General features: G+C 41.9%; 1 protein-coding gene across 1 annotated transcript in view; it reads left to right on the plus strand.

Moving 5' to 3' along the window:
• Positions 1-23,205, plus strand: part of LOC311006457 (uncharacterized protein) — a 29,876-nt gene extending 6,671 nt beyond the window's left edge. The window contains exons 8-18 of the mRNA XM_083999302.1: positions 63-146; positions 904-1,066; positions 2,563-2,681; positions 3,428-3,490; positions 3,580-3,687; positions 4,202-4,276; positions 4,380-4,475; positions 5,123-5,239; positions 5,413-5,451; positions 21,924-22,007; positions 22,441-23,205. Coding sequence (XP_083855428.1) covers positions 63-146; positions 904-1,066; positions 2,563-2,681; positions 3,428-3,490; positions 3,580-3,687; positions 4,202-4,276; positions 4,380-4,475; positions 5,123-5,239; positions 5,413-5,451; positions 21,924-22,007; positions 22,441-22,581 — 1,089 coding nt within the window. The 3' untranslated portion in view covers positions 22,582-23,205. The remainder of the gene's footprint in view (positions 1-62; positions 147-903; positions 1,067-2,562; positions 2,682-3,427; positions 3,491-3,579; positions 3,688-4,201; positions 4,277-4,379; positions 4,476-5,122; positions 5,240-5,412; positions 5,452-21,923; positions 22,008-22,440) is intronic.
• Positions 23,206-24,352: the final 1,147 nt, after the last annotated feature.

The following is a 24,352-nucleotide window of genomic DNA, read 5'->3' on the forward strand; positions in this document are numbered from 1 at the left end:
AAATAAAATCCAGTCTGATGTGAAGAAGCTGAAGTTGACGCCGTCTCTGTCTCCGCCCACAGCCGTGTTTTCCCATCATCCTCCACTACACCTATCTGCTGTTCGACGTCGCCCTCGGAGTCGTCTTCGCTCTGCTCGTGTTGGCGGTGAGTGTTTGTGTTCAGGGCATCATCATCATCATCATCATCATCATCGTAACTTTATTTATTGCAGAGAATAAAATGAACATACATTGACAAAACAACAAAAAGGCAAAATCAGTTCTGAACAGTGATGTTTTGATCAGCGTTTAATCAGATCCTATGCTGCGTTCAAAACAACTTGGGAGGTCGGAAATCCCAACTCAGAAACTTCCGACTTCATTGCATTCACGCTGCAGGAACTGCAGGAAGAGAAAAAACATGGATACCCAAAGGAAGTTTGGCGTATTGTGGCTCATCGCTGATAACCGCTAAACGTTATTTCCGTTACATGCGAGGACCACATCACAGCTTAATATAAACGTATTTCATATACTGCAATAATACACAAAAAAATATGCAGTAAAACTTCAACAAATAACTTCAGATTTTAAAATTCTGACCGTGTAAGACGAGGGCCGCCATGTTTTGATGTTGTCGTGACGTCAAGTCGGAGTTCTGAAATGATACCCGAGTTGTAATTTCCGAGTTCCACGCCGTTCAATTCATTTTTTACAACTCGGAGCTTGTTTTTCTCCAATTTCCGAGTTGTTTTGAACGCAGCATTAATCAAATAGTTTTATCATTCCAAATCAAATACAAACCATCGTACAAAATAAATCATGTACTAGTTTCCCCGTCAGACGACCGAAGCTCCCCCCCCCCGTCGACCAGCTGTAATGATGCGTTCACTGACACTGTGTGTTTTTTTTTCTCCCTCCAGCTGCTCGGGACCATCCTCTCCTCCATCATCATCCATCAGATGCGTTACCCGACCCCCAGACCTGAAACAGCAGAATCCCCACCGCCCGCCTACACCTCGGTGGCGCCCGTTTTCTTCACCACGGCGCTGCCCAAATACCAGGAGCTGCACAACCCACCGAGCTGCTGAAGCAGCAGCAGCAGCAGCAGCAACTTCCTGTTGTGACGTTCACACGTTGATGTGACACGAGGTCCGGAGGAGGCCGACGATCCAAAACACCGGACGGACTTCGATCGTTTAGTTGATTCACTGAGGGAAAAAAGAACAAAAAGCAAAATTGTACAAAAATATCGTCACGTTTTTACAAACCAAAGCCTCAGTTTGTTTCCTGAACTCGTTTCTTATTGCACCTTATTACAAAAAAAGGCACAACAAAGTTTATTTTTCTTACCCTCACTCTGAAGTTATCACTCTTTTTTGTACAGTTTTTATATTCTGTGTTGTTGTTGTCAGTAAACAAAGTCAAGAGGAGATGAAGAAATGTAAGTTATTTTTGTAAAAAAAAAAAAAAAAAAGGGAAATGTTTGTCTTTATATTCCATGTGTGAAAGGATTTTATAAAAAAAAATAAAAAACAGAAACTTCATGTGTGTGTTTGTGTTTTAACGTGGCCAGTTGAGTCAATGGGGGGCACTGTGGGTATTAGCATCTGAGCTGCTAGCCTTCTCTTTTACACACACACTTTAATACTCATTCAAAGACGGTTTAGAAACCAAGACGCTCAGATACGAGTTGGTTTCCTGTCTCTGTCCTGTGGGTTTCTCCATGACTCCGCCCCCTTTAGGAGACCAGCAGACCGTGACTCCGCCCCCTTTAGGAGACCAGCACACCGTGACTCCGCCCCCTTTAGGAGACCAGCAGACCGTGACTCCGCCCCCTTTAGGAGACCAGCAGACCGTGACTCCGCCCCCTTTAGGAGACCAGCACACCGTGACTCCGCCTCCTTTAGGAGACCGGCAGACCGTGACTCCGCCCCCTTTAGGAGACCAGCAGACCATGACTCCGCCCCCTTTAGGAGACCAGGAGACCAAATGCTGCTCGTATGTAGATTTGGACGGACTAGGAAGAGGAGCTTCCGCTGCAAACAAGCTTGAAATATAGACTTATTTAATTTTTTTCGGAATAATTTTGCATTTCGGGGCTTCAATACAAGACGGACATTACATACGAGCAGCATGGAGGTATTTGGATGTTTTTTGGTGTGTCTTTTTGTTACGAAGACAGTTGGTATCCATTTGCAACCGTTATATGGACATGCACTGCTACGCCGAGACCCCCCTGTAACTCAGAGAAGCCACGGAGGACTCTGAAACTTCTCCCAGCCCTTAGTCCACATGAGGGGGAGGAGATAATGAGTGAAATTTCAATTTTGAGTGAACTAGTATTCCTTTAATTCACTACACCTGTTACTTCCCTCCACGCCTCACCTAGAAGACATGTCTCCCTCGTCCTCCTCCCTCCCTGTGTTCATGTGGGGATTTTCCTCTCATCTTCCCGGAACAGAGCTCTCCTCCTCTCCTCTCCCCGCCCCTCTCCCCTCTCAGGCTGGCTGTCTACAAACACCGCCCCCCTCTTATCTCTCTCTCTCTCTCTATAAACTCCGCATCCTTCCTCACTTCAGTCCTCCACCTCCGTTTGTTTTTAGTATTGTGTGTTTGTGGTTTACACGAAGCTGTCAACATGACTCAGGTCAACACCTGCCTCAAACGGGTCTTCACCATCTTAAGCATCTTCTTCGCGGTGAGTTAAAAGGTTTATTTATTTAAATTAGAGATGGCGGTGGCGCACCTTCGTCACGGTGGGAATTAGAAGTGTGCAGCACCTTTAGTCACAGGTTTAGAGCTGCTCGGCTCTAATTTAACACTATATTAATTTAAAGTTCTAGTATATGAACGTTTTTTCATCATACTAATTCATATAACATCTTATTATATAAACTGACCCAGACTTGTTTTTTTTTTTTTTAATAAAGTTAAATGTTTTGATAAGATTTTTTATTAAAATGTTATTTAAACGAAAACGAAAAAAATCATGTGCAACTAGCTGTTAGTATAAGTTTGCATTGTGTTGATGCTATTCTTTAATATTGTTAGTTGCAGCCTTTGTCTTCTATTTAAAGTCAGTTGTGATGAATCAAGTGCTGCAGTAAAAAAAAAAAAGTTTCTTCCTTATTTAACAAAGATTATATGAAATTCAACCCAATACCTGAAAAAGCAGCAAATTCAAACATTTCAAAGCCGTAACATTCATAGGCTATTTGACTCATTTAGTAAGCCAATGGCCTGGAGGCCTCAACTCAGAAAATTGCAATGTGCAGCCTTGCCACTAGATGGCTCTACATCAATACGCTGAAATATAATTTGTTCATTTTCGCAACGACTCACGATCCGAATTTTTTTTTCTTCTTAAAGGACTTTTATTTTGACGAGGTTAAGTGTTTCTTGTGTGTTTGCAGCAGTGGATCTAATCAAACTGTTTGATTTCAGATCATCGGTGCAGTGATCATCGGCCTCGGTCTCCTGTGTGACAGCAGCGGAGAATTAGAACGTGTAAGGAAAACAAACGCACCTTCAACAAACATCATGTTGACAAACTGGTCTGATATTTTCTTTTAAAAACAACTCAGTCTCGTCCACAGGCGAGCGGTGAGCGCATCTTCTTCTATGTCATCGGAGCCGTCACCATGGCGATCGGCATCCTGGGAGCCTACGGCGCCCATAAGGAGCGCTTGGTGCCGCTGATCATCGTGAGTACAGACCGAGACAGGAAGGAAGTGGTGGTGGTGGTGGTGGACCTTCAGAATAAAAGAGCATGTCAGATCCTGTGTGAGGGGAAAAACCCGACGAACAAACAGAACAAAGTCCAGAGAGATAAAGAACAAACAGAATTTAATGAGCTGTAGAGAGAGGTGGACAAGTTGTGACCTATGAGATAATAACACAACGTTACCACACAGAGTTGTTTTAGAGGGAAATACAGAGACTGCTTGATGAAAAACTGTCCCTGAAGGCAACGCGCATCAGCGGTTTTGCATGAATTTCCCTCTAAAACAACTCTGTGTGGTAACGTTGTGTTATTATCTCATAGCGTGGTGAATGTGCAGGTCACAACTTGTCCACCAGAGCGTTGTGGAGTTGTTGGATTGTGTATTTGATGAGTTTGATGAGGGAAACCAAGAAATCCCATAATGAGCCTCCGTAGCGTAGCTCTGAGCAGCTCACGGGAAAAAAAACTTCTCTGACGCCATCTTTGTTTTCCAGTTCCTGGTGTATATGGTGGTCGGCATCCTTGTGATGCTGAAGGCCGCAGTCCCGATCGCCATCATCCGTCCTCAGGTAACGATCCCTATAGATAGATAGATAGATAGATAGATAGATAGATAGATAGATAGATAGATAGATAGATAGGTATTGATCCTTTGTTCATTGGTCTCTTCAGATGGGGAGTGTGATGGAGGATGCATTCAGGAAGAACCTTCCTCTGGACCAGGCTTCACCTAAGGACCAGGAAATGGCCAACACTGTGCAGGAACGGGTGAGAACTCCTGACCGAGTCGAGCAATCAATCGTTAGCTCTTCTGATAACTGATCAATCACTTCAGTCGTCGACAAACAGGACAAATCTTTTATTTTTTAAATTTAACTGAATAACTTTTATCGGCAAAGTAAAACCTCCCAGCTAGACCAAATAGGTGTGGCTCGGAGGCGTCTGATTGGCCCGTCTGAGTGGCCGAGTTGCCGGGCAGGATTGTAAACAAGAGGAGGAGGTGGAAGTGGATTATGATATTAAACAAACTCATGTGTCCATGTTGTCTCTTGGTCAATAAGCACTTCCTGTTTCTAGGACGGTGGCTCCACCTTGTTCTCACTTCCACTCTACTGTGAAAACGATGACGGTGATTTTACTTCCTGTTCCATAAATTAAAACGTAAAAAGTTTTTAAAGTTTCACAACAATGGGTTTTTAATGCTGAGTTGACTCGGGTTGAGCTGCGACTGCGAGGACAGAGGTCAACCACACTGTTCCAGCGACACCTGAACGCAGCATCTTCAACCTTCCTGCCTTCAACAATGGATTAAATCCTTAGAAGCGACTGAAGCGGTTGATTGACTGTAGATTGTAGTTTGGTTTTGAGTTGTTGAGTGATGTGGTGTTTCTTTTTCTTCTTTTCTTCCTGATTAGTTTCACTGCTGTGGTCTGTTCAGCTACACCGACTGGAGCGGCAACATCCCCGACTCCTGTGAGTGCAGCCCAGAGGAGCAGGAGAAGCAGAGACCGTGTAAGACTGTGACCTACCAGGTGAGTAATGACATCATCTTTATCTTCCTCACCTGTCAATCAATCAATCAATCAATCAATCAATCAATCAATCAATCAATCAATCAATCAATCAATCAATCAATCAATCAATCAATCAATCAATCAATCAATCAATCAGCAGTGACTAATGTCTTTCCCTCTCGTCTCTGCAGAGCTTCGGCTTCGGGCAGAGTAAGACCATCTACGCCGAGGTGAGTGGCTCAGCTTCAGGTTCAAACCAGGGTTATTATAGTTCAATAAAACTAAAACTAGCAGTCGAAAAATAATTGTTTGACTTTTAACTGAAATAAAAATGTTTCCAAAACAAGAACTAAATAAAAACTCCAAGGAGCTATACAAAACTAAATAAAACTAGAAAGAGCATTTCCGTAAGGAAAATGCGTGTGAATGCTGAAAGCCATTGCTGAATTAGCAGAGGAAAGTGACAAAGAGAGCAAGTTTGGATGTGACATGCAACAGGCATGTCTGAAGCAGGAATCGAACCCATGACCTCATGATCTGTACACCAAATGGCTGACCGCAAGGCCACAGAGCGCCAAGAGACATATGAGTTCTATACCGTGATCAATCAAAGCTGTTTCAGTCATAGCTGAATACCAATGGGGGCGGCAGCGGCTCAGGCAGAAGGGCGGGTTTCCAATAATCATAAGGGTTGGCGGTTCGAATCCCGCTCTCTCCCAGTCGCTGTCGTAGTGTCCTTGGGCAAGACACCTTACCCACCTTGCACCGTGTGAATGTGTATGAATGATCATGGTGGTGGTCGGAGGGGCCGTTTGGCGCACATTGGCTGTACACGCTTTGGGTATCGGGTAACGATAGAAAAGCGCTATATAAATGCAATCAATTATAATTTATGTAATCAATTATTATTATCTTGTGGCGCAAACTCTGGTACGAGAGATCAATGAGTCTCTTAACGAGCTCCAACCTGCACCTGTAGCCAGTTGAAGCCAATTCTAGAGTTTTACACTGTCATGAATCTGAGATGATTGAATAATAGCTGAAAGCCAAACACAATGGTAGAAAGTAAGCCAGAGGTGGAAGTAGAGGACTTCTGTATGAGGTCCGACTTTTATTGTGTTACAGTAATATAAACAAAGTATGATGGACATAACAGCAACTAATAAATAAGAAAATGACCAACATGAAGAACAAAGTGAATGTCAGATAACAGCAGCTTAGTTGTAGTTTTCTTGTCGATGTCTAAAGCTGCAGGAAGAAAAGGCCACAGCTCAATATGGGACGACTTGGAGTACGACCCACAGCTAGATAAGAGTGAATGCAACCTGATGAGGACTGATGGGAACATTATGGGATGGATGCAACTAAAAGGGAAAAAGTTCATCTTCACAGATCTGACAGAGGCTTTCTCCTAAAAACCCTAACTAAATAAAAACTAAATTGCTTCAAAAAAGCAAACTGAAAAACAAAATAAAAAGGAATGAACATTTTAAAACTATTATAACTTTGGTTCAAATCAAAACAAAATAAAACCGCTGATTGACGCCGTCTCTGTCTCCGCCCACAGCCGTGTGTTGGCGTCCTCTACGACATCCAGCCGGTGCTCGACATCAGCCTCGGGGTCCACCTCTCTCTGCTCGTGTTGACGGTGAGTGTTTGTGCTCATCGATACCATCAAATACCCGATCGATCATGAACGACAGAAGCTCCGCCCCCTGTCGATCAAGTCAAGTAGTTTATTTGTCCCAACTTGGGCAATTTGGTTGCAGTCTAGGTGTTAAAAACATAAAAACATACATACATTCCAACACATACATACAACACCTCAATAGATATCTAAAAACAAACACAATAATTCAACAAAAGGCAAATTTCAGGTTAAGTGCCAACCACATAGATCCCCAACATCAGCATCAACAACATCATCATCGTCGTCGTCAATATCAATCTCATCGTCACCATCGTCACCATCATCGTTCAACCAGATTGAGCTCCCTAATGGAAGTGGGGATGAACGAATGTCTGTACCTGTTCTTTTTCACCTATAGGGGCACATAGTCGCACACCAGATGGTAGCCAGACATACTAAATAAACAATTCACATCAACAAACTGAGTCCCCACAATCTTGCTAGCAACCTTCACACTACCCTGTAGGGCATTTTTATGTTTAATTCCAAGGTTGCCATACCAGCAAATAATAGAAAAAGAAATGATAACACATCATTCAATTTGCAGATGATTCTGTAATTGTTAGCCTCCGCCCCCTTTAGGAGAACAGCAGATTGTGACTCCGCCCCCTTTAGGAGAACAGCAGACCGTGACTCCGCCCCCTTTAGGAGAAAAGCAGACCGTGTATAGTTGGTAGTCATTATTATCGACTTGAAATGCAGCTAATTTTCTTAAACAAAAAAGGCGCTGCTGGCCTTTCTTACATAGCGCTTCTAAAATAGAATTTTAATTTGTTGTCAAACATGGTGCCAAGATACTTATAAGTGGTCACCACATCCACAACTTGACCATTTATGACACTGCTCTGGGGGGCTGCTGGAGCATTCTGTCTGAAATCAATACACATATCTTTAGTTTTAGTAACATTGGGTTGGAGGAAAGCATCATTGCACCAACAAATGAAATCATTTACAATAGGGCCATGGCTGTCCTCTGTATCCTCAAGAAGGCTAACAATTACAGAATCATCTGCAAATTGAATGATGTGTCTGTTTACATGGTGGCTACGACAGTCATCTGTATACAAGATGTACGAGAGAGGGGAAAGGACGCAGCCCTGGGGTGATGGATGATGATGATGATGATGCGTTCACTGACACTGTGTGTTTTCTCCCTCCAGCTGCTCGGGATGATCCTCTCCTCCATCATCATCCATCAGATGCGTTATCACTCCAGACCCAGGGTCATTATGGCGGTGCCGCCCATCTTCACCACGGCGCCGCCCAAATACCAGGAGCTGCACAACCCTACGAGCTACTGATGCAGCAGCAGCAGCAACTTCCTGTTGTGCCTCTCTGGTCACAAGATCTGTGTCCTGAATTATATGTTACGTCACGTTTACAGAGAAGTCAAAGATCTTCAGGTTCACAGCTGAGATCTGGTATTCTTCCTCTGGCCATTGAAGTTGGTCCACTTAAGAATATTCCCAAGGAGAATAGAATATGTGAAATGTGTGAGTTAGATGAAGTAGAAAGTGAGTCTCATTTCCTTTTATATTGTACGAAGTATGATGATTTGACAGAGGTATTATTTCATGATGAGCAGAAGTTGGAGTGGTTGTTCAATTTCAGTGTTTAAAACTGCTAGTTTTATTTCTCAAGCCTGGAAAAGAAGACAGGAAAATTTGTTTAATTACTTTTTGATGATTTCTCCTGAACCTTGCCATTATTTTACTCTTCATTTTCTTTTCTTTCTTTTTTTTCAGATAATGGTTGTGAACCCCTGTTTGTTTTCTTATTTCTTTGATGTGCTGCTGATGTGCTCTGGACCGCGTTTGTTTTCTTGGTGTCTTATAAGCCCATGCGGGCTGGGCATACATTAGTATGCATGACACAATAATAAAAGCAATTAATTAATTCATTCTGTTATTTATATATACGTATATATGTGTGAAAGGATTTTATTAAAAAGTGTGTTTGTGTTTTAACGTGACCAGTCAAGTCAATAGGGGGCGCTGTGGTATGTATTAGGCCTTCTCTTTTACACACACACTTTAATACTCATTCAAAGACGGTGAGACCAGCAGACCATGACTCCGCCCCCTTTAGGAGACCAGCAGACCATGACTCCGCCCCCTTTAGGAGAACGGCAGACCGTGACTCCGCCCCCTTTAGAAGAACAGCAGACCGTGACTCCGCCCCTTTTAGGAGAACGGCAGACCGTGACTCCGCCCCTTTTAGGAGAACGGCAGACTGTGACTCCGCCCCCTTTAGAAGAACAGCAGACCGTGACTCCGCCCCTTTTAGGAGAACGGCAGACCGTGACTCCGCCCCCTTTAGGAGAACAGCAGACCGTGACTCCGCCCCCTTTAGGAGACCGGCAGCCCGTGACTCCGCCCCCTTTAGGAGAACAGCAGACCGTGACTCCGCCCCTTTTAGGAGAACAGCAGACCGTGACTCCGCCCCTTTTAGGAGAACGGCAGACCGTGACTCCGCCCCCTTTAGAAGAACAGCAGACCGTGACTCCGCCCCTTTTAGGAGAACGGCAGACCGTGACTCCGCCCCCTTTAGGAGAACGGCAGACCGTGACTCCGCCCCCTTTAGGAGAACGGCAGACCGTGACTCCGCCCCCTTTAGGAGAACAGCAGATCGTGACTCCGCCCCCTTTAGGAGACCAGCAGACGTGACTCCGCCCCCTTTAGGAGAACAGCAGACCGTGACTCCGCCCCCTTTAGGAGACCGGCAGACCGTGATTCCGCCCCCTTTAGGAGAACAGCAGACTATGACTCCGCCCCCTTTAGAAGAACAGCAGACCGTGGCTCCGCCCCCTTTAGGAGACCGGCAGACCATGACTCCGCCCCCTTTAGGAGACCAGCAGCAGCAGCAGGTCTTGAGTCTATTGACTCCAATGGGAGAAGTGAACGTGAGCTCAGATTATGGTCAATTCCTTCGCTCCATTAGCCTGGCTAACACCCGTTAATTTGTTTTCGTATTTGAGGCGTGGTTTACGAAAGCCCAGAGCTGTTTATTGGGTGCTATGAATGTCTACTAAACGCATCTGTATGTAGCTTATAGCCAATCGTATCAATCATACCCAATGACGTATAGAGCGACAGGAATCTGATGAGGAAAAAAAACGCTAAACATTGCTCTTTTTTCTAAACTCAATATCTATCTATCTATCTATCTATCTATCTATCTATCTATCTATCTATCTATCTATCTATCTATCTATCTATCTATCTATCTATCTATCTATCTATCTAGGGATTGTTACCTGAGAACGGATAATGGCGTACGGGACTCCAGCTTTCAGCATCATGAGGCCGCCGACCACTTTACACACCAGGAACTGGAAAACGAAGGTGGCGTCAGAGCGTTACGACATCACAGAGTTCATTCTTGGAAGACGAGTCATGAGCAGATGTTTGATCAAAATATGTGAAAAAAGGAAGTGTTTTTCCCCCGAAATGTGAAGTCATTTTTCATCACAGTGACTCGACCTCAGCAACGACAATGCTGTGTTTTAGAGCTAAATGCAGAGACAGTTTTTCATCAAGCAGTCTCTGCATTTCCCTCTAAAACAACTCTGTCTGGTAACGTTGTGTTATTATCTCATAGCGTGGTGAATGTGCAGGTCACAACTTGTCCACCAGAGCGTTGTGGAGTTGTTGGATTGTGTATTTGATGAGTTTGATGAGGGAAACCAAGAAAATCCCATAATGAGCCTCCGTAGCGTAGCTCTGAGCAGCTCACGGCTCTGCTCCACCGTTCTAAAGAATAGCTTGCACTGACAATTAAAGGTAACCTACTTATGGCAATGGGCCAATTTGCGAAAATGTTGAACTACCCTAAAGAAAATGAACACGATACACGAAGAGCAGTCTGTTTGGAGTGGATCTCTGGGATTGTAGAAAACATTCAGAGAAAACCTGTGGACCGAGGAACAGAGCTCTGTTCAGCTGAGTCAGAACTGGACTGCAGATACAACACATTAATTCATTTCATGTTTATCGGTGTAAATAAACAGGATGAAGCCAGTATAGGATAAAGTTCAGAAGCTGTTTCCTGGTTGTAAAGATCTGTGGTTGTTCACAGGAACAGAGTCAACGTGCGGTCACAGCGACTCTTCAACTTTCTCTGTTCACAGCTCCAGTTTCTACATTCCTGAGCTGTGAGTCAGCTCGGCCTCCAACCAACCAACCACACATTCATCTTTCCTCCTCCTCCTCCACCACGACGCTCTGCTCTCTCACCTCCTTTCTCCTCCTCCTCCTCCTCCCCCCTTCATCCTGAGTCAGCCACAGAAACACTTTCACTTTGAGTGTTTGTTGACTTTTCTCTGCAGAGGTCAAATGCAAAAACGTGGAAGGACTGCGGCCTACTGACACACAAACCACATGGCTACAAACTTCCCAGCATGACTAGCCTATTTCAACCAACTGTTTGAGGGAAAAACCTCAGAAAAATGATTATAAGAGACACACAACCACAGACACACACACAGAGATAAGCTTATCACAGTCTGAGTTAAACTGTATTGATGTAAATAGAGTGAGATAAAGTCTCTAACTGGGTTTAACTCACCACACAACAGACACACAACCACACAGACAAGCTGCAAAATATCACAACAGACACACAACATGATGAACACAGTTCTTTATTATCAGATGATCATTATTGGTGATTGATTGATCAGTGTGTTGTGTTGTTTTGTATGATCTCTCGCCACTAAAATAAACTGTGCAAACTTTAGTAAACAACTAAAAATACCTACTACACTCAAACGTTCTGACTCTTTCCATAGATTTAGAATCTAAATCTATCTGAGAAATATTTAGTTTTAATGTTTTTGATTAGAAAATCTAGATTTTCTAATCAAAAACATTAAAACTAAATATTTCTCAGATTTGTGTCCGGACATGTCTCCCTCCTCCTCCTCCTCCTCCCTCCCTCCCTCTATGTGCACATATGGGAATTTTCTTGTCTTCCTGGAATTGTTTCCCACTATGGCCACGCCAAGTCCCACCTTACTCCGCCTCTGATTGGCTGAGCTCTGCAAGGCTATGCCTGTACCTGCCCTTCTTCATACCTCCATACCTTCCAAAGTTCTGCTACTGGTTTACAAATCACTGAATGGTTTAGGTCCAGAATACATGAATGACATGTTAGTAGAGTATAAACCCAGTAGAGCTCTGAGATCTACTGACTCAGGTCAGATAGTGGAGCTCAGAGTTCAGACCAGACATGGTGAAGCAGCATTTAGCTGTTATGCTGCTCACAAGTGGAACAAACTACCAGCAGAACTGAGATCAGCCCCAACTGTCAGCACTTTTAAATCCAGGTTAAAAACACTTCTCTTTTCACGTGCTTATAGCTGAGCTCTTTTTAAGAACTTTAAACTTGATCTATTTTCTTTTCTTTTACTTTTATTTTTAACTCTGTTTTTAGTGTTTGTTTTTATTCTGTTTTATGCTTCTCGCTCTCTTTTTTTAATTTTTTTTTTTAATGTTTTGTCTTTATGTAAAACACATTGAGTTGCCTTGGTATGAAATGCGCTATATAAATAAAGATGCCTTGCCTAAACCCAACCAGCAGAGTAGAGGTCGAGTAGCATCGTGATAAGCCAATCAGAGGCCTCGTAAGGCGGGTCTTGGCGTGGCCATAGTTGGGGGGGAAAAAAATCTCATTCCCGGAACAGAGCTCTCCTCTCCTCTCCCCGCCCCTCTCTGTCATTTACTAGAAACACCGCCCCCCTTCTCTCTCTCTCCTATCCGCTATCCCCGCCCCCCTCCGGCCGACTGAGCTGCTAAAACCAGCTCCTCTCCGACTTCCTCCTCACTTCAGTCCGACTAAACTTTCACTTACACCTCCGTTTCTTTTTGTTATTCTTTGTTTGTGGTTTACACAAAGCTGCCAACATGACTCAGGTCAACACCTGCCTCAAACGGGTCTTCACCATCTTCAACATCTTCTTCGCGGTGAGTTTTAAGAAAAAAAATATTTATTTAGGCTATTTAAATAAAAGATGGCGGTGACGCACCTTCGTCTCGGTGGGAATTAAAAGTGCGCAGCGCCTTTAGTCACAGGTTTAGAGCTGCCTGCTCGGGTTTATTTCAACATTAAGTTAACTTTTATAAAGATAAACAGCAACTATTAGGTGATTTTTATTATAAAACTTATCAATTAAAAGTTCTATATAAAAGTTTTTTTTCATCATACTAGGCTAGTTCATATAACATATTATTATTGACCCATAAACTTAACATATTATTATTATTATTATATAAAGTGACCCAGACTTGTTTTTTTAAATAAAGTTTAATGTTTTGATTATATTTTTTAATTAAAACGTTACTTAAACGAAAACGAAACTAAAAAACCATGTGCAACCAGCTGCTAGTATTTTTGCATTGTGTTGATGCTACTTTTTAATATTGTTAGTTGCAGCCTGAGACCTGAAAAAGCAGCAAATTCAAACATTTCAAAGCCGTAACATTCATATCTGAGTCATTTAGTTGTTGTATAAACCTGTCACTGTTGTGGTTGTGGTTGTGGTTGTGGGTGTTGCTGCTGTTCAGTTTTTTTCCACTCACTCTCTGACTGTTCTAAACAACAATTACATTTAACAGTGAGCAGCTGTTTTGTTTCACAATGAGCTTCAGTCTTTCACAATAAAAGCCTCTACAGTAATGTTTTAATCTCCTGGTGAACTGGATCAGACCGGTCTGATTGATCACTGGGTGTTTGCTGACTTCACAGGAGCTGCTCCCTCTTTGAAGTTCATGAACAGTAACTTGTCTCAGTCAGTCCTGTCACAAATCTTTACCTTGTGTGTTAAAAACAGGCTTTATCATTTTTATTTTGGCGAGGTTCAAAGTCTACGCCCACTGGAAAATTCCTAGTTTGGCAAAAAAACAACCTTAAAGGACCAGTGTGACTGATGTAGTTGGACCTTTACATTACAGAAACCTTCTAATCTAATATTTAGAATGTTCTTTTCCTTGGTGTTTAATCACCTGAATCTAAGAATCATTATGTTTGTACTCTTCTACAGAAGCCTAGAAAGGACAAAGGACATTTTTATTTAACCTTTGTTCTTTACCTGGAGGCCTCAACTCAGAAAATTGCAATCTGCAGCCTCGCCACTAGGAGGCACTACATCAATACCCCGAAATATAATTCATAGCCTCATTTTCGCAAGGACTCACAATCAGAATTTTTTTTCTTCTTTAAAGGGATAGTATCATTTTTTTTAAAGTGGGGTTGTATGATCTACAAATAGCCCCTAAGTACTTTAATTGCAGTAGAAGACTCTGCACTCCTCCCGTTAGCAACGCCAGCCCATAATAGCCCTGCCCAGAGATTTACAACATACATTGTTGTGAATGGACCCAAAGAAATGGCCTATTTTCGTGGCCTAAAATAGGTTTTACCTGAAAAAAAAAAATACACAGTTCCATTGTTCGCTATAATATAATTTTTTCCAGCCCTTCAAAGTGCAGGAAAAACACAGTTTTTATTTGGACCTAACCAACTCACGTATCCCTCCGCCCAGGGTTAGCGCCCGCCGATCAGCAGTTGGTTAGGTCCAAATAAAAACTGTGTTTTTCCTGCACTTTGAAGGGCTGGAAAAAATTATATTATAGCGAACAATGGAACTGTGTATTTTTTTTTTCAGGTAAAACCTCTTTTAGGCCGCGAAAATAGGCCGTTTCTTTGGGTCTGTTCACAACACTGTATGTTGTAAATCTCTGGGCAGGGCTATTATGGGCTGGCGTTGCTAACAGGAGGAGTGCAGAGAGTCTTCTACTGCAATTAATAGGGGCTATTTGTAGATCATACAACCCCACTTTAAAAAAATGCCCTTTAAGTGTTTGTGTGTTTGCAGCAGTGGATCTAATCAAACTGTTTGATTTTCAGATCATCGGTGCGTTGATCATCGGCGTCGCTCTGCTGTGTCAGCTCGGCAGACCCGCCATGAGCGGACAGATCGGAAATGTAAGGAAAACAAACGCACCTTCAACAAACATCATGTTGACAAACTGGTCTGATATTTTCCTTTTTAAAAACAACTCTGTCTCGTCCACAGGCGACCGGCGCGTTCATCGTCCTCTATATCATCGGAGCCGTCACCATGGCGATCGCCATCCTGGGAGCCTACGGCGCCCATAAGGAGAGCAAAGTGTCACTGATCATCGTGAGTACAGACCGAGACAGGAAGGAAGTGGTGGTGGTGGTGGACCTTCAGAATAAAAGAGCATGTCAGATCCTGTGTGAGGGGGAAAACCCAACGAACAAACAGAACAAAGTCCAGAGAGATAAAGAACAAACGGAAGTTAAAATCTACCGTCTGAACTGGTCTGTGGTTTATCATTTGCAGAAAAAAATGAAGAGATGGTTGCACCAGATTTAGTTCCTTTCCTCGGCTTCCTGCTCCGAGTTTCACTTTTCAACTTCAGCAACAACGAAGACTGAACCAGCAGCTGATTGGTTTTTACTTCAAAGACCATATTGAAGCTAATGCTGCATTTGAGACAAATTGGATTTCTGAATCTCCCAGTTGAAAACTCAGATTTCGCCACGCCAATAACCAAAAACATGTCGGACAAAGTTTGCATCCAAACTGCTTCACAAAGCGAAGACATTAAAACATTACAAAGGACACAAAAACTATTTAAAATAATGAAACGGATGATTTAAAATCAAAGAGAAATAACATGAATTTACCGTGTTCCACAACATCAGTAGGTGAATCTGTTTTTCTCCGACAAACGTGGGAGCTCCGATATGAGGTGGCGTTTGATTGCACTTTTTTCAAGTAGCCTAGTTCGGAAAAATACGAATTCCATGTGGTCTCAAACGCAGCAAAAGGAGACTTTCACAGCGACCTTGTTTGATCCAAACATTTTCCATTTGATTTGAACCACGTTTTCAGGTGTGAAGCTCCACCGGTCCGAACCTAAGGAGCTGGTCTCGGTCCGGACTTTCGTACCTTTAACAGGAAGTTAGCGTACACTCGACTACGCCAGCTAATCTGAGGAGAGCTTTGGTGTCATTGCGACTACGTCATACGCACGCCACGTCATAAACAGTTCGTTGGTGTGAAACACAAACCCTGGTTCAGACTTATCATCTTTAGATATTAGAATATTTCCCAAGACACAGATCTTAGATACTGAAACCACGTCATTTATTTATTTCATTTCATTGGATCTCCATTAGCACCAGCACATTAGCACCAGCACATTAGCATAGCTATTCTTCCTGGAGTCACAATTGACTATTATATTCTTCCAAGTCATCAAGGAAAAGTAGAACAAAAACAATCATACAGTAGACGCAGACATATGTATAACACAAGACACAATACACCACTTGTGCAATACAATTGACCTCTGGCTAAGCCCCGCCCCTCCACTCACTCGGACAAACAGTCAACATTCGGTGACAGTTGCTATGGCTAATAAAGAAATAAAGATTATATCATCTCGAAGTCACCAAAACTTCACTTAGCTTTACTGCTATGGCTGCCGATAGCGACGGGCTAACTTCTGTTAGCCTGTCTATGGAGTTTTACATTATACGTTAGCATTAAGCTAGCGGACTTTATGCAGTTGTGATACTGGCTAACATCTAAACATCTCTGACAATATGTTGCCTCAAATACGTTGTTGATTTAACTTAGAACAGATGTAGACATCCTTGTTAATTTTATCCACGTTTAGTTGGTGTAGTGGTCTACTGCATAACTTTATCCAGAGCAGACACTTCTCTCGGTTGAGATGTGGCTTGGGAAAAGGTAAAAAAAAAAATCCACCCTGTCGCCCAGCCTCTCGGGATACCTAGTGTTGGAGCTGCATGTAGCCTACCGTACCCCATGAACACCGTTGGACCATTTTAAACTTAAAATGTCAAGAAAAAACATATAAAAACGAATGAAAACTGACTAACTGCAATGCATTTCAATGGACGTGGAAGCAGAGAATGTCCGAGTGTATAGAGTGCCGAAGCGGAAGCAGGAAGTAACGGCTCCATGGGTCCTCAATTCGAAAAAAGGCTCCATAGAAATGAACGAGACACCAAGATTTATTTCGTGATCCGTTTGAATTGTGCCATGACAAAAAAATATGTCCTCTACCTGTTTAAAACATCACGTTTCATCCCGAGAAATCAGCAGTTTGGTGTAAACCTATTGTAAAATAAAATTCCGAAGAATCCGTAACCAGAAAGACTACAAGTCGCGTAGGTGACGTCACACACCAAATGCCGCCCTTTCCCGTGTCAGTTGGTGACGTATTTTTTGTGGGACACAGATCTGTAGTCCGCAGAGCGTCGTCACACAAAATACATTCTTCTGTTGCCGTTTTACGATGAACTGCTGATTTCTCGGTATGAAACGTGATGTTTTAAACAGGTAGAGGACATATTTTTTTGTCATGGCGCAATTCAAACGGATCACGAAATAAATCTTGGTGTCTCGTTCATTTCTATGGAGCCTTTTTTCGAATTGAGGACCCATGGGGCCGTTACTTCCTGCTTCCGCTTCGGCACTCTATGGGCTAGCTATGCGCACTGTGATTGGCTCATTGCGTTTGGGGGCGTGGCTTAGCCATAGGTCAATTAAGAATCAATGAATCATTGTCATTGCTGTGGTCAAGTCACCGACATTTCGGGGGAAAAAAACTTCCTTTTTCACATGTTTTAATCAAGCATCTGCTCATGACTCGTCTTCTAAGAGATACTGTAAACTCTGTGATGTCGTAACGCTCTGACGCCATCTTTGTTTTCCAGTTCCTGGTGTGTATGGTGGTCGGCAGCCTCTCGATGCTGAAGACCGGAGTCCCGTACGCCATCATCCGTCCTCAGGTAACGATCCCTATAGATAGATAGATAGATAGATAGATAGATAGATAGATAGATAGATAGATATTGACTCTCTGTTCATTGGTCTCTTCAGATCGGGAGCGTGTTGGATAGTATCTTAAGGACTGAGCTTCCTCTGGACCAGGCTTCACTTGAGGACCAGGAAGTGGCCAACACCGCGCAGAAAGGGGTGAGTCGATTAATCAATCGTTAGCTCTTCTGATAACTGATCAATCACTTCAGTCGTGTTGAGTCGTCGACAAACAGGACAATCCTTTTATTTAATTTAATTGAATAACTTTTTAATTGGTAAAGTAAAACGTCCCAGGTCGCCTTCACCACCTGGAATAAATGGGTGTGGCTCGGAGGCGTCTGATTGGCCCGTCTGAGTGGCCGGGTTGCCGGGCAGGATTGTAAACAAGGAGGAGGAGGAAGTGGATTATGATATTAAAGCAGAAGTAAGCGATCTGCTGGTTTTGGCTAAATTCCTGTCAGCCGATGGAGTTAGCAGTCCCCGCCCTCGTCCCTACGTCACCACATTCACGCGCATCCCTTGGCTGCACACACAGAGAGGACCGCCCCTTTATGCCGTTCTCTCTCCTCATTGGATAAAGGTTGTAGGATACAAGAAAAGTTTTCTCCTCGGCTCAGAGCAGAGCAGAGTGACTGACAGACCCGTGTTTCAGACCAAACACTCTATGTAAGTGATTGCTGTCGGAAGATACAACTATTTAAGACTTATATTAACACAAAAATGCAGCGTCTTCAACCTTCCTGCCTTCAACAATGGATTAAATCCTTAGAAGCGACTGAAGCGGTTGATTGACTGTAGATTGTAGTTTGGTTTTGAGTTGTTGAGTGATGTGGTGTTTCTTTTTCCTCTTTTCTTCCTGATTAGCTTCACTGCTGTGGTCTGTTCAGCTACACCGACTGGAGCGGCAACATCCCCGACTCCTGTGAGTGCAGCGTGGAGGAGCAGGAGGAGCAGGGACTGTGTAAGACTGTGACCTACAAGGTGAGTAATGACATCATCTTTATCTTCCTCACCTGTCAATCAATCAATCAATCAATCAATCAATCATCAGTGACTCACGTCTTTCCCTCTCGTCTCTGCAGAGCTTCGGCTTCGGCCAGAGTAAGACCATCTACGCCGAGGTGAGTGACTCAGCTTCAGGTTCAAACCAGGGTTATTATAGTTCAATAAAACTAAAACTAGCAGTGGAAAAATAATTTAGTAAACTGAAATAAAAATAAAAATATTTCCAAAACAAAAACTAGGCCTACATAAAAACTCAAATGAGCTATGCAAAACTAACTAAAACTAGAAAGAGCATTTCCATGAGGAAAATGCGTGTGAATGCTGAAAGCCATTGCTGAATTAGCAGAAGAAATTGACAAAGAGAGCAAGTATGGATGTGACATGCAACAGGCATGTCTGAAGCAGGAATCGAACCCATGACCTCATGATCTCTACACCAAATTGTTGACCGCTCGGCCACAGAGCGCCAAGAGTCAAGAGTTCTATACCAGATCAACGAGTCTCTTAACGAGCTCCAACCTGCACCTGTAGCCAGTTGAAGCCAATTCTAGAGTTTTACACTGTCACGAATCCGAGATGATGATTGAATAATAGCTGAAAGCCAAACACAATGGTAGAAAGTAAGCCAGAGGTGGAAGTAGAAGACTTCTGTATGAGGTCCGACTTTTATTGGGTTAATATAAACAAAGTATGATGGACATAACAGCAACTAATAATAAAGAAAATGGCCAACACGAAGAACAATAATGTGAATTCAGCATTCATACTAACCGAAGTTGAGTCAGATAACATCAGCTTAGTTGTAGTTTTCTCAATATGGGACGACTTGGAGTACGACCCACAGTAGGGTGCATCAAATTTGAATGGGAAATTTTAATTTCCAAATATCAATTTGGCTGGCAATGCATTTTGTTCCAATTAACATAAAAGTGACTTTTGCAAAGTTTTGAGGAAATCCATTGAGATTTAGGGGTGCCACCTAACACACAAAGTTTTGTGAAATTTTCGAAAAATGTGCAATTTTTCGAAAATCTAATTGCCAAAAAATTGACAAGAAAATGTTGATTACATTGAACTTTTATACAGTAACATGTTCTATAGGGCTATCAAAGTAAAATTAGTTTGTCTGGCCTTTGGGCAACTTGGGCATTTCTCAGAATTCAACTTTCAAAATTTTCCATTCATTTTTCCTATAGACAAAATGAATGGCAGTCAATGGGACATGTTTACGTGGTCTTTCCCTGAGTTTTGTGCAGCAGCGATGGATGTCGGACACACATATAAAGTTTAATTGACTTTACTGTTAAACACAAGGGGCAATACTGACACACTTAAAGGGATAGTTCAACATTTTGGCAAATTGTCCCATTGACATAATCCCTACAGTCATAGCAGTAGGTTTGTTATCTTTATTTGTCGATGAAAAGCTATTTTTAGAATGGCCAAGTCGAGCCACGAGCTGCTCAGAGCTATGCTACGGAGGCTCATGGGATTTCTTGGTTTCCCTCATCAAACTCATCAAATACACAATCTAACAACTCCAAATTGCTCGCATGGACAAGATGTGAGCTGCACATTCACCACGCTATGAGATTATAACAGAACGTTACCAGAAAGAGTTGTACTCGAGGCAAATAGACTGCTTGCCGGAAAACTGCTCCTGCCGGGAACACGCATCAGCTGCTTTGCATGAATTTACCTCTAAAACAACTCCATCTCGTAATGCTCTGTTATTATCTCATAGCGTGGTGAATGTGCAGCTCACAACTTGTCCACCAGAGCGTTGTGGAGTTGTTGGATTGTGTATCTGATGAGTTTGATGAGGGAAACCAAGAAATCCCATTAGCCTCCGTAGCGTAGCTCTGAGCAGCTCACGGCTCTGCTCCGCCGTTCTAAAGATAGCTTGCACCGACATATAAAGGTAACGAACCTACTGCTAAGACTAGGCTATAGGGATTATGGCAATGTGCCAATTTGCCAAAATGTTGAACTGTCCTTTTAAAAGAACAAACCCTCTCTAGTGGCTAACTCACTGGCAACTCACAGGGCTTAATGATAAGAGCTGACATTAACTAAACTTCAATCTTAAAGGAACTTGGTGCAGGATTTGTGGAGAAATACACATGCGTTTTAAGTTTTTTAATGCTAATGGGTGATGAAGCGTTCAAAACCAGAAAGAATGAGCCCGTATCTCTCCGTTGCCTTGAACAGGCTGTGTGCTGCATAATGCGCTGCAATTCTAACTTCATCATTCGGCTACAATGATAACTTACCATTACATCACTAGCCTAACAGATGTGCTTGCAAATATAGGCTACCTATATTTAAAATGTTAATTTAACAACTACAATGCTACTCTCAATAGACATGAGACATCAATACTCTAAATATTGTCTACTCTAGAATACTGTTGATGTTAAGCTTAAGCTTAATAGCTTAGCTAACATAGCTAGACTGTGGTTAGCAAAATGTTGCTATCTAACGTTAGCCAGATGTAATGGGCACCAAATGCCCATATAAAATATAAATACAAATATACAAAGAAACAACTACAGATATGGTAGTAATATGTAATAAGAGTATACCCAACACAAAAACATAAAGATCAACTCAATTTTCTTGAGCTGGAGTCTTTTTTACCTCAGATCTCTATGGCGATCATTGAGCACTGATTACCACTTTATCCAACAAAAACAGATGTGTGGTGGCACCCCTAAATCATCATGTATTGGAAAAATATTTTGCATGTGTTGTTTCTACATATATTGGAACACTTTTAGCACCCAGCCATATCAAAATTCAAGAATTGTGTTTTTTGATGCACCCTAACCCACAGGTAGATGAGAGTGAATGAAACCTGATGAGATGTAGAAAAACTAAGACTAAATAAAAACTAAACTAAAACTGATGACTTTTTGAACTAACTACCTGTACACTGATCGAACCCCAGGAAGAAGCTAATGGGGATCCAAATCAAATCAAAACTAAACTGAAAAAAAGAAAACAGAAAAAACGAAATGAAAATAAAAACTAATGAAAGATTTAAAACTATAACAACCTTGGTTTAAATCAAAATAAAGTCAAATAAAATAAAACCCAGTTTAATGCTCTGTCTCCGCCCACAGCCGTGTTTTCCCATCATCCTCCACGTTGTCGAGCTGGTGTTCGACATCGTCCTCGGAGTCGTCTTCTCTCTGCTCGTGTTGGCGGTGAGTGTTTGTGCTCATCGATATTGATTTTATACATTTCCAGGTCTGGAAAAGTATGGAAAATGGAAACTATTGTATGGAAATATATTTATTTTATTTATTTTATCTTGGTTTGGTCTTATCTGAGGTTATTTGGGTTAACTATTTTGTATGTGCTATTGTACTCAGCTACAATCTTCTGGAAATTATTTGGTTGCATAATGGCATACACATTCCAAATAATGAAAACAAGATAAATTGCATGCTTTTTAAAATATTATGCACATCTATTTACTTAAATATCACAAATTATTTGAATTTTTTTACAGAGAAGTCTGGAAAAAGTATGGAATTTGGACATTTCAAATGTGTAGGACCCTGAATCATGAATGACAGAAGCTCCGCCCCCTGTCGATGATGCGTTCACTGACACTGTGTGTTTTTCTGCCTCCAGCTGCTCGGGATGATCCTCTCCTCCATCATCATCCATCAGATGCGTTATCCCTCCAGTCCCACGCTGGTGATGGCGGTGCCGCCCATCTTCACCACATCGCCGCCCAAATACCAGGAGCTGCACAACCCGCCGAGCTACTGAAGCAGCAGCAGCAGCAACTTCCTGTTGTGACGTTGACAAGGTCGTTGTGACACGAGCTGACGATCTGTAAAAACACGACGGACTTCAAGCTCCCGATTAAAGACGATCGGCGCCGCATCGTCTCTCTGAAAACTAATCTTCACGCTATAATCAATATCATCATTACAGATGAAACGGACAATGTCGATTGGTTCGTTTAGTTTAATCACTGAGGCAAAAAAGACCAATTTTTTTTCCATAACGACGCAAACATTTAGTTTCCTGAACTCGTTTCTCGTTGCTGCTTCTAGTTTTTCTTCATGAACCGCTAATAAAACTAAAAATTAAAGCACATCACTGAAAAAACCACCAAGTGCCACAAAGTGACGTGAAGCATTGGCTGCACTGTTGTAAAAAAATATATATATTTTTCTTACTCCCACGCTGAAGACGTCACTAATTTTTTATTTTTTTCCTTTAATAGTTTTTATATTCTGTGTTTACTGTGATCGAAGCTTCAGACTTGACGTAAAAAAGGAGAGAGATAAAAGCCCTGTTTTGTGAATCTGGAGAAAAGGGAAATGTTTTTTTAATCCATGTTTGATTCTTCTGTGTGAAATGATGTAATAAAGAAATAAAAATTCACCTGTGTGTGTAAAAGTGTTTGTAAATGATCAGTTCTTCCTGTTGCACTGTTGACAAAATAAAAGTTTACGTTTCTTTAACAAACTCTTTAACAAAATGTTCACAATCATAAAATCGTGTAGGTTAAAGAGTGAAAAACAACTGATGAGCAAATTTATTAATACAATTTTAGGGCTTTCAAAGTTAGAACTCCTTTAAACACTTGATTTTGTAGTTACATTGACCTTTTAACCCATCGTTTCACATAATCTTAAACAGCTGCATTCTATAATACTTTCACTTTCTCGAATATAAATCGAGTTCAAATAAAATGCACCATATAAAAATATCTGATCTTGCCCATTTTGATTGATGGCCACGATCTTGTGATGTCAAAATGGGGTCACGAGCCAATAAAGGTTGAGAACTACTGGTCTAAACCGTCTCTTACTCATGGTTTTAGTCGAGATGCTGTGAGGACTCTGAAAGGTTTTGGTTCATGTTAAATAAAGTGACATTTGCATAAAGCCACATATTTGTCCATTATTATATAACAAAAATATCTATTTAGGGTTCAGTTTTAATGAATCAAATCATAAAATGTGTGAATAATTTGTGATAAATCACTATTGATGATGCTAAACACATAAACACACTCTCTATAACTTTTCTGATACTGAAACTGTGATTCAGTGTAAAACCAAAGTGAGCAGCGCCCCCTGGTGGACAGGTCACATGACAGCAACACTGCTTCTACACGACTCTTATAATACAGTACACTGATATGATGTAGTAATAAGAATTACAAGATATAAGTTCAATTTTGTGTTTCTTATATAATTTTAAGATTGTGAATAATGAAATAAAATGAATTCATTATTCATTTTAAAGGAGAAAATAAATTCAGGACTTTTGTCGTCCACATTTGAAACTTGTCTCTTTGACCCTGTGATGTGATAAAAGCAGAAGTGAGTGATCCGGTCGTTTTCGCTAATGCTGCGTTCCAGGCAGGCTTTTGAAATCGTAAATTACAGCTTCAAGTCACAACTTACGACTTTGTAGCGTTCCAGGCAACCCACTCGTGTTTTTCCGACCTGTTTTACCGGTGAAAGTCACTATAACGGCCACTCGTAACTTCCGACCGGTGAACTCGTACCAGATCGAACTG

Source organism: Trachurus trachurus (assembly GCF_905171665.1).
Source record: "Trachurus trachurus genome assembly, chromosome: 23".
NCBI classification, from domain to species: domain Eukaryota; kingdom Metazoa; phylum Chordata; class Actinopteri; order Carangiformes; family Carangidae; genus Trachurus; species Trachurus trachurus.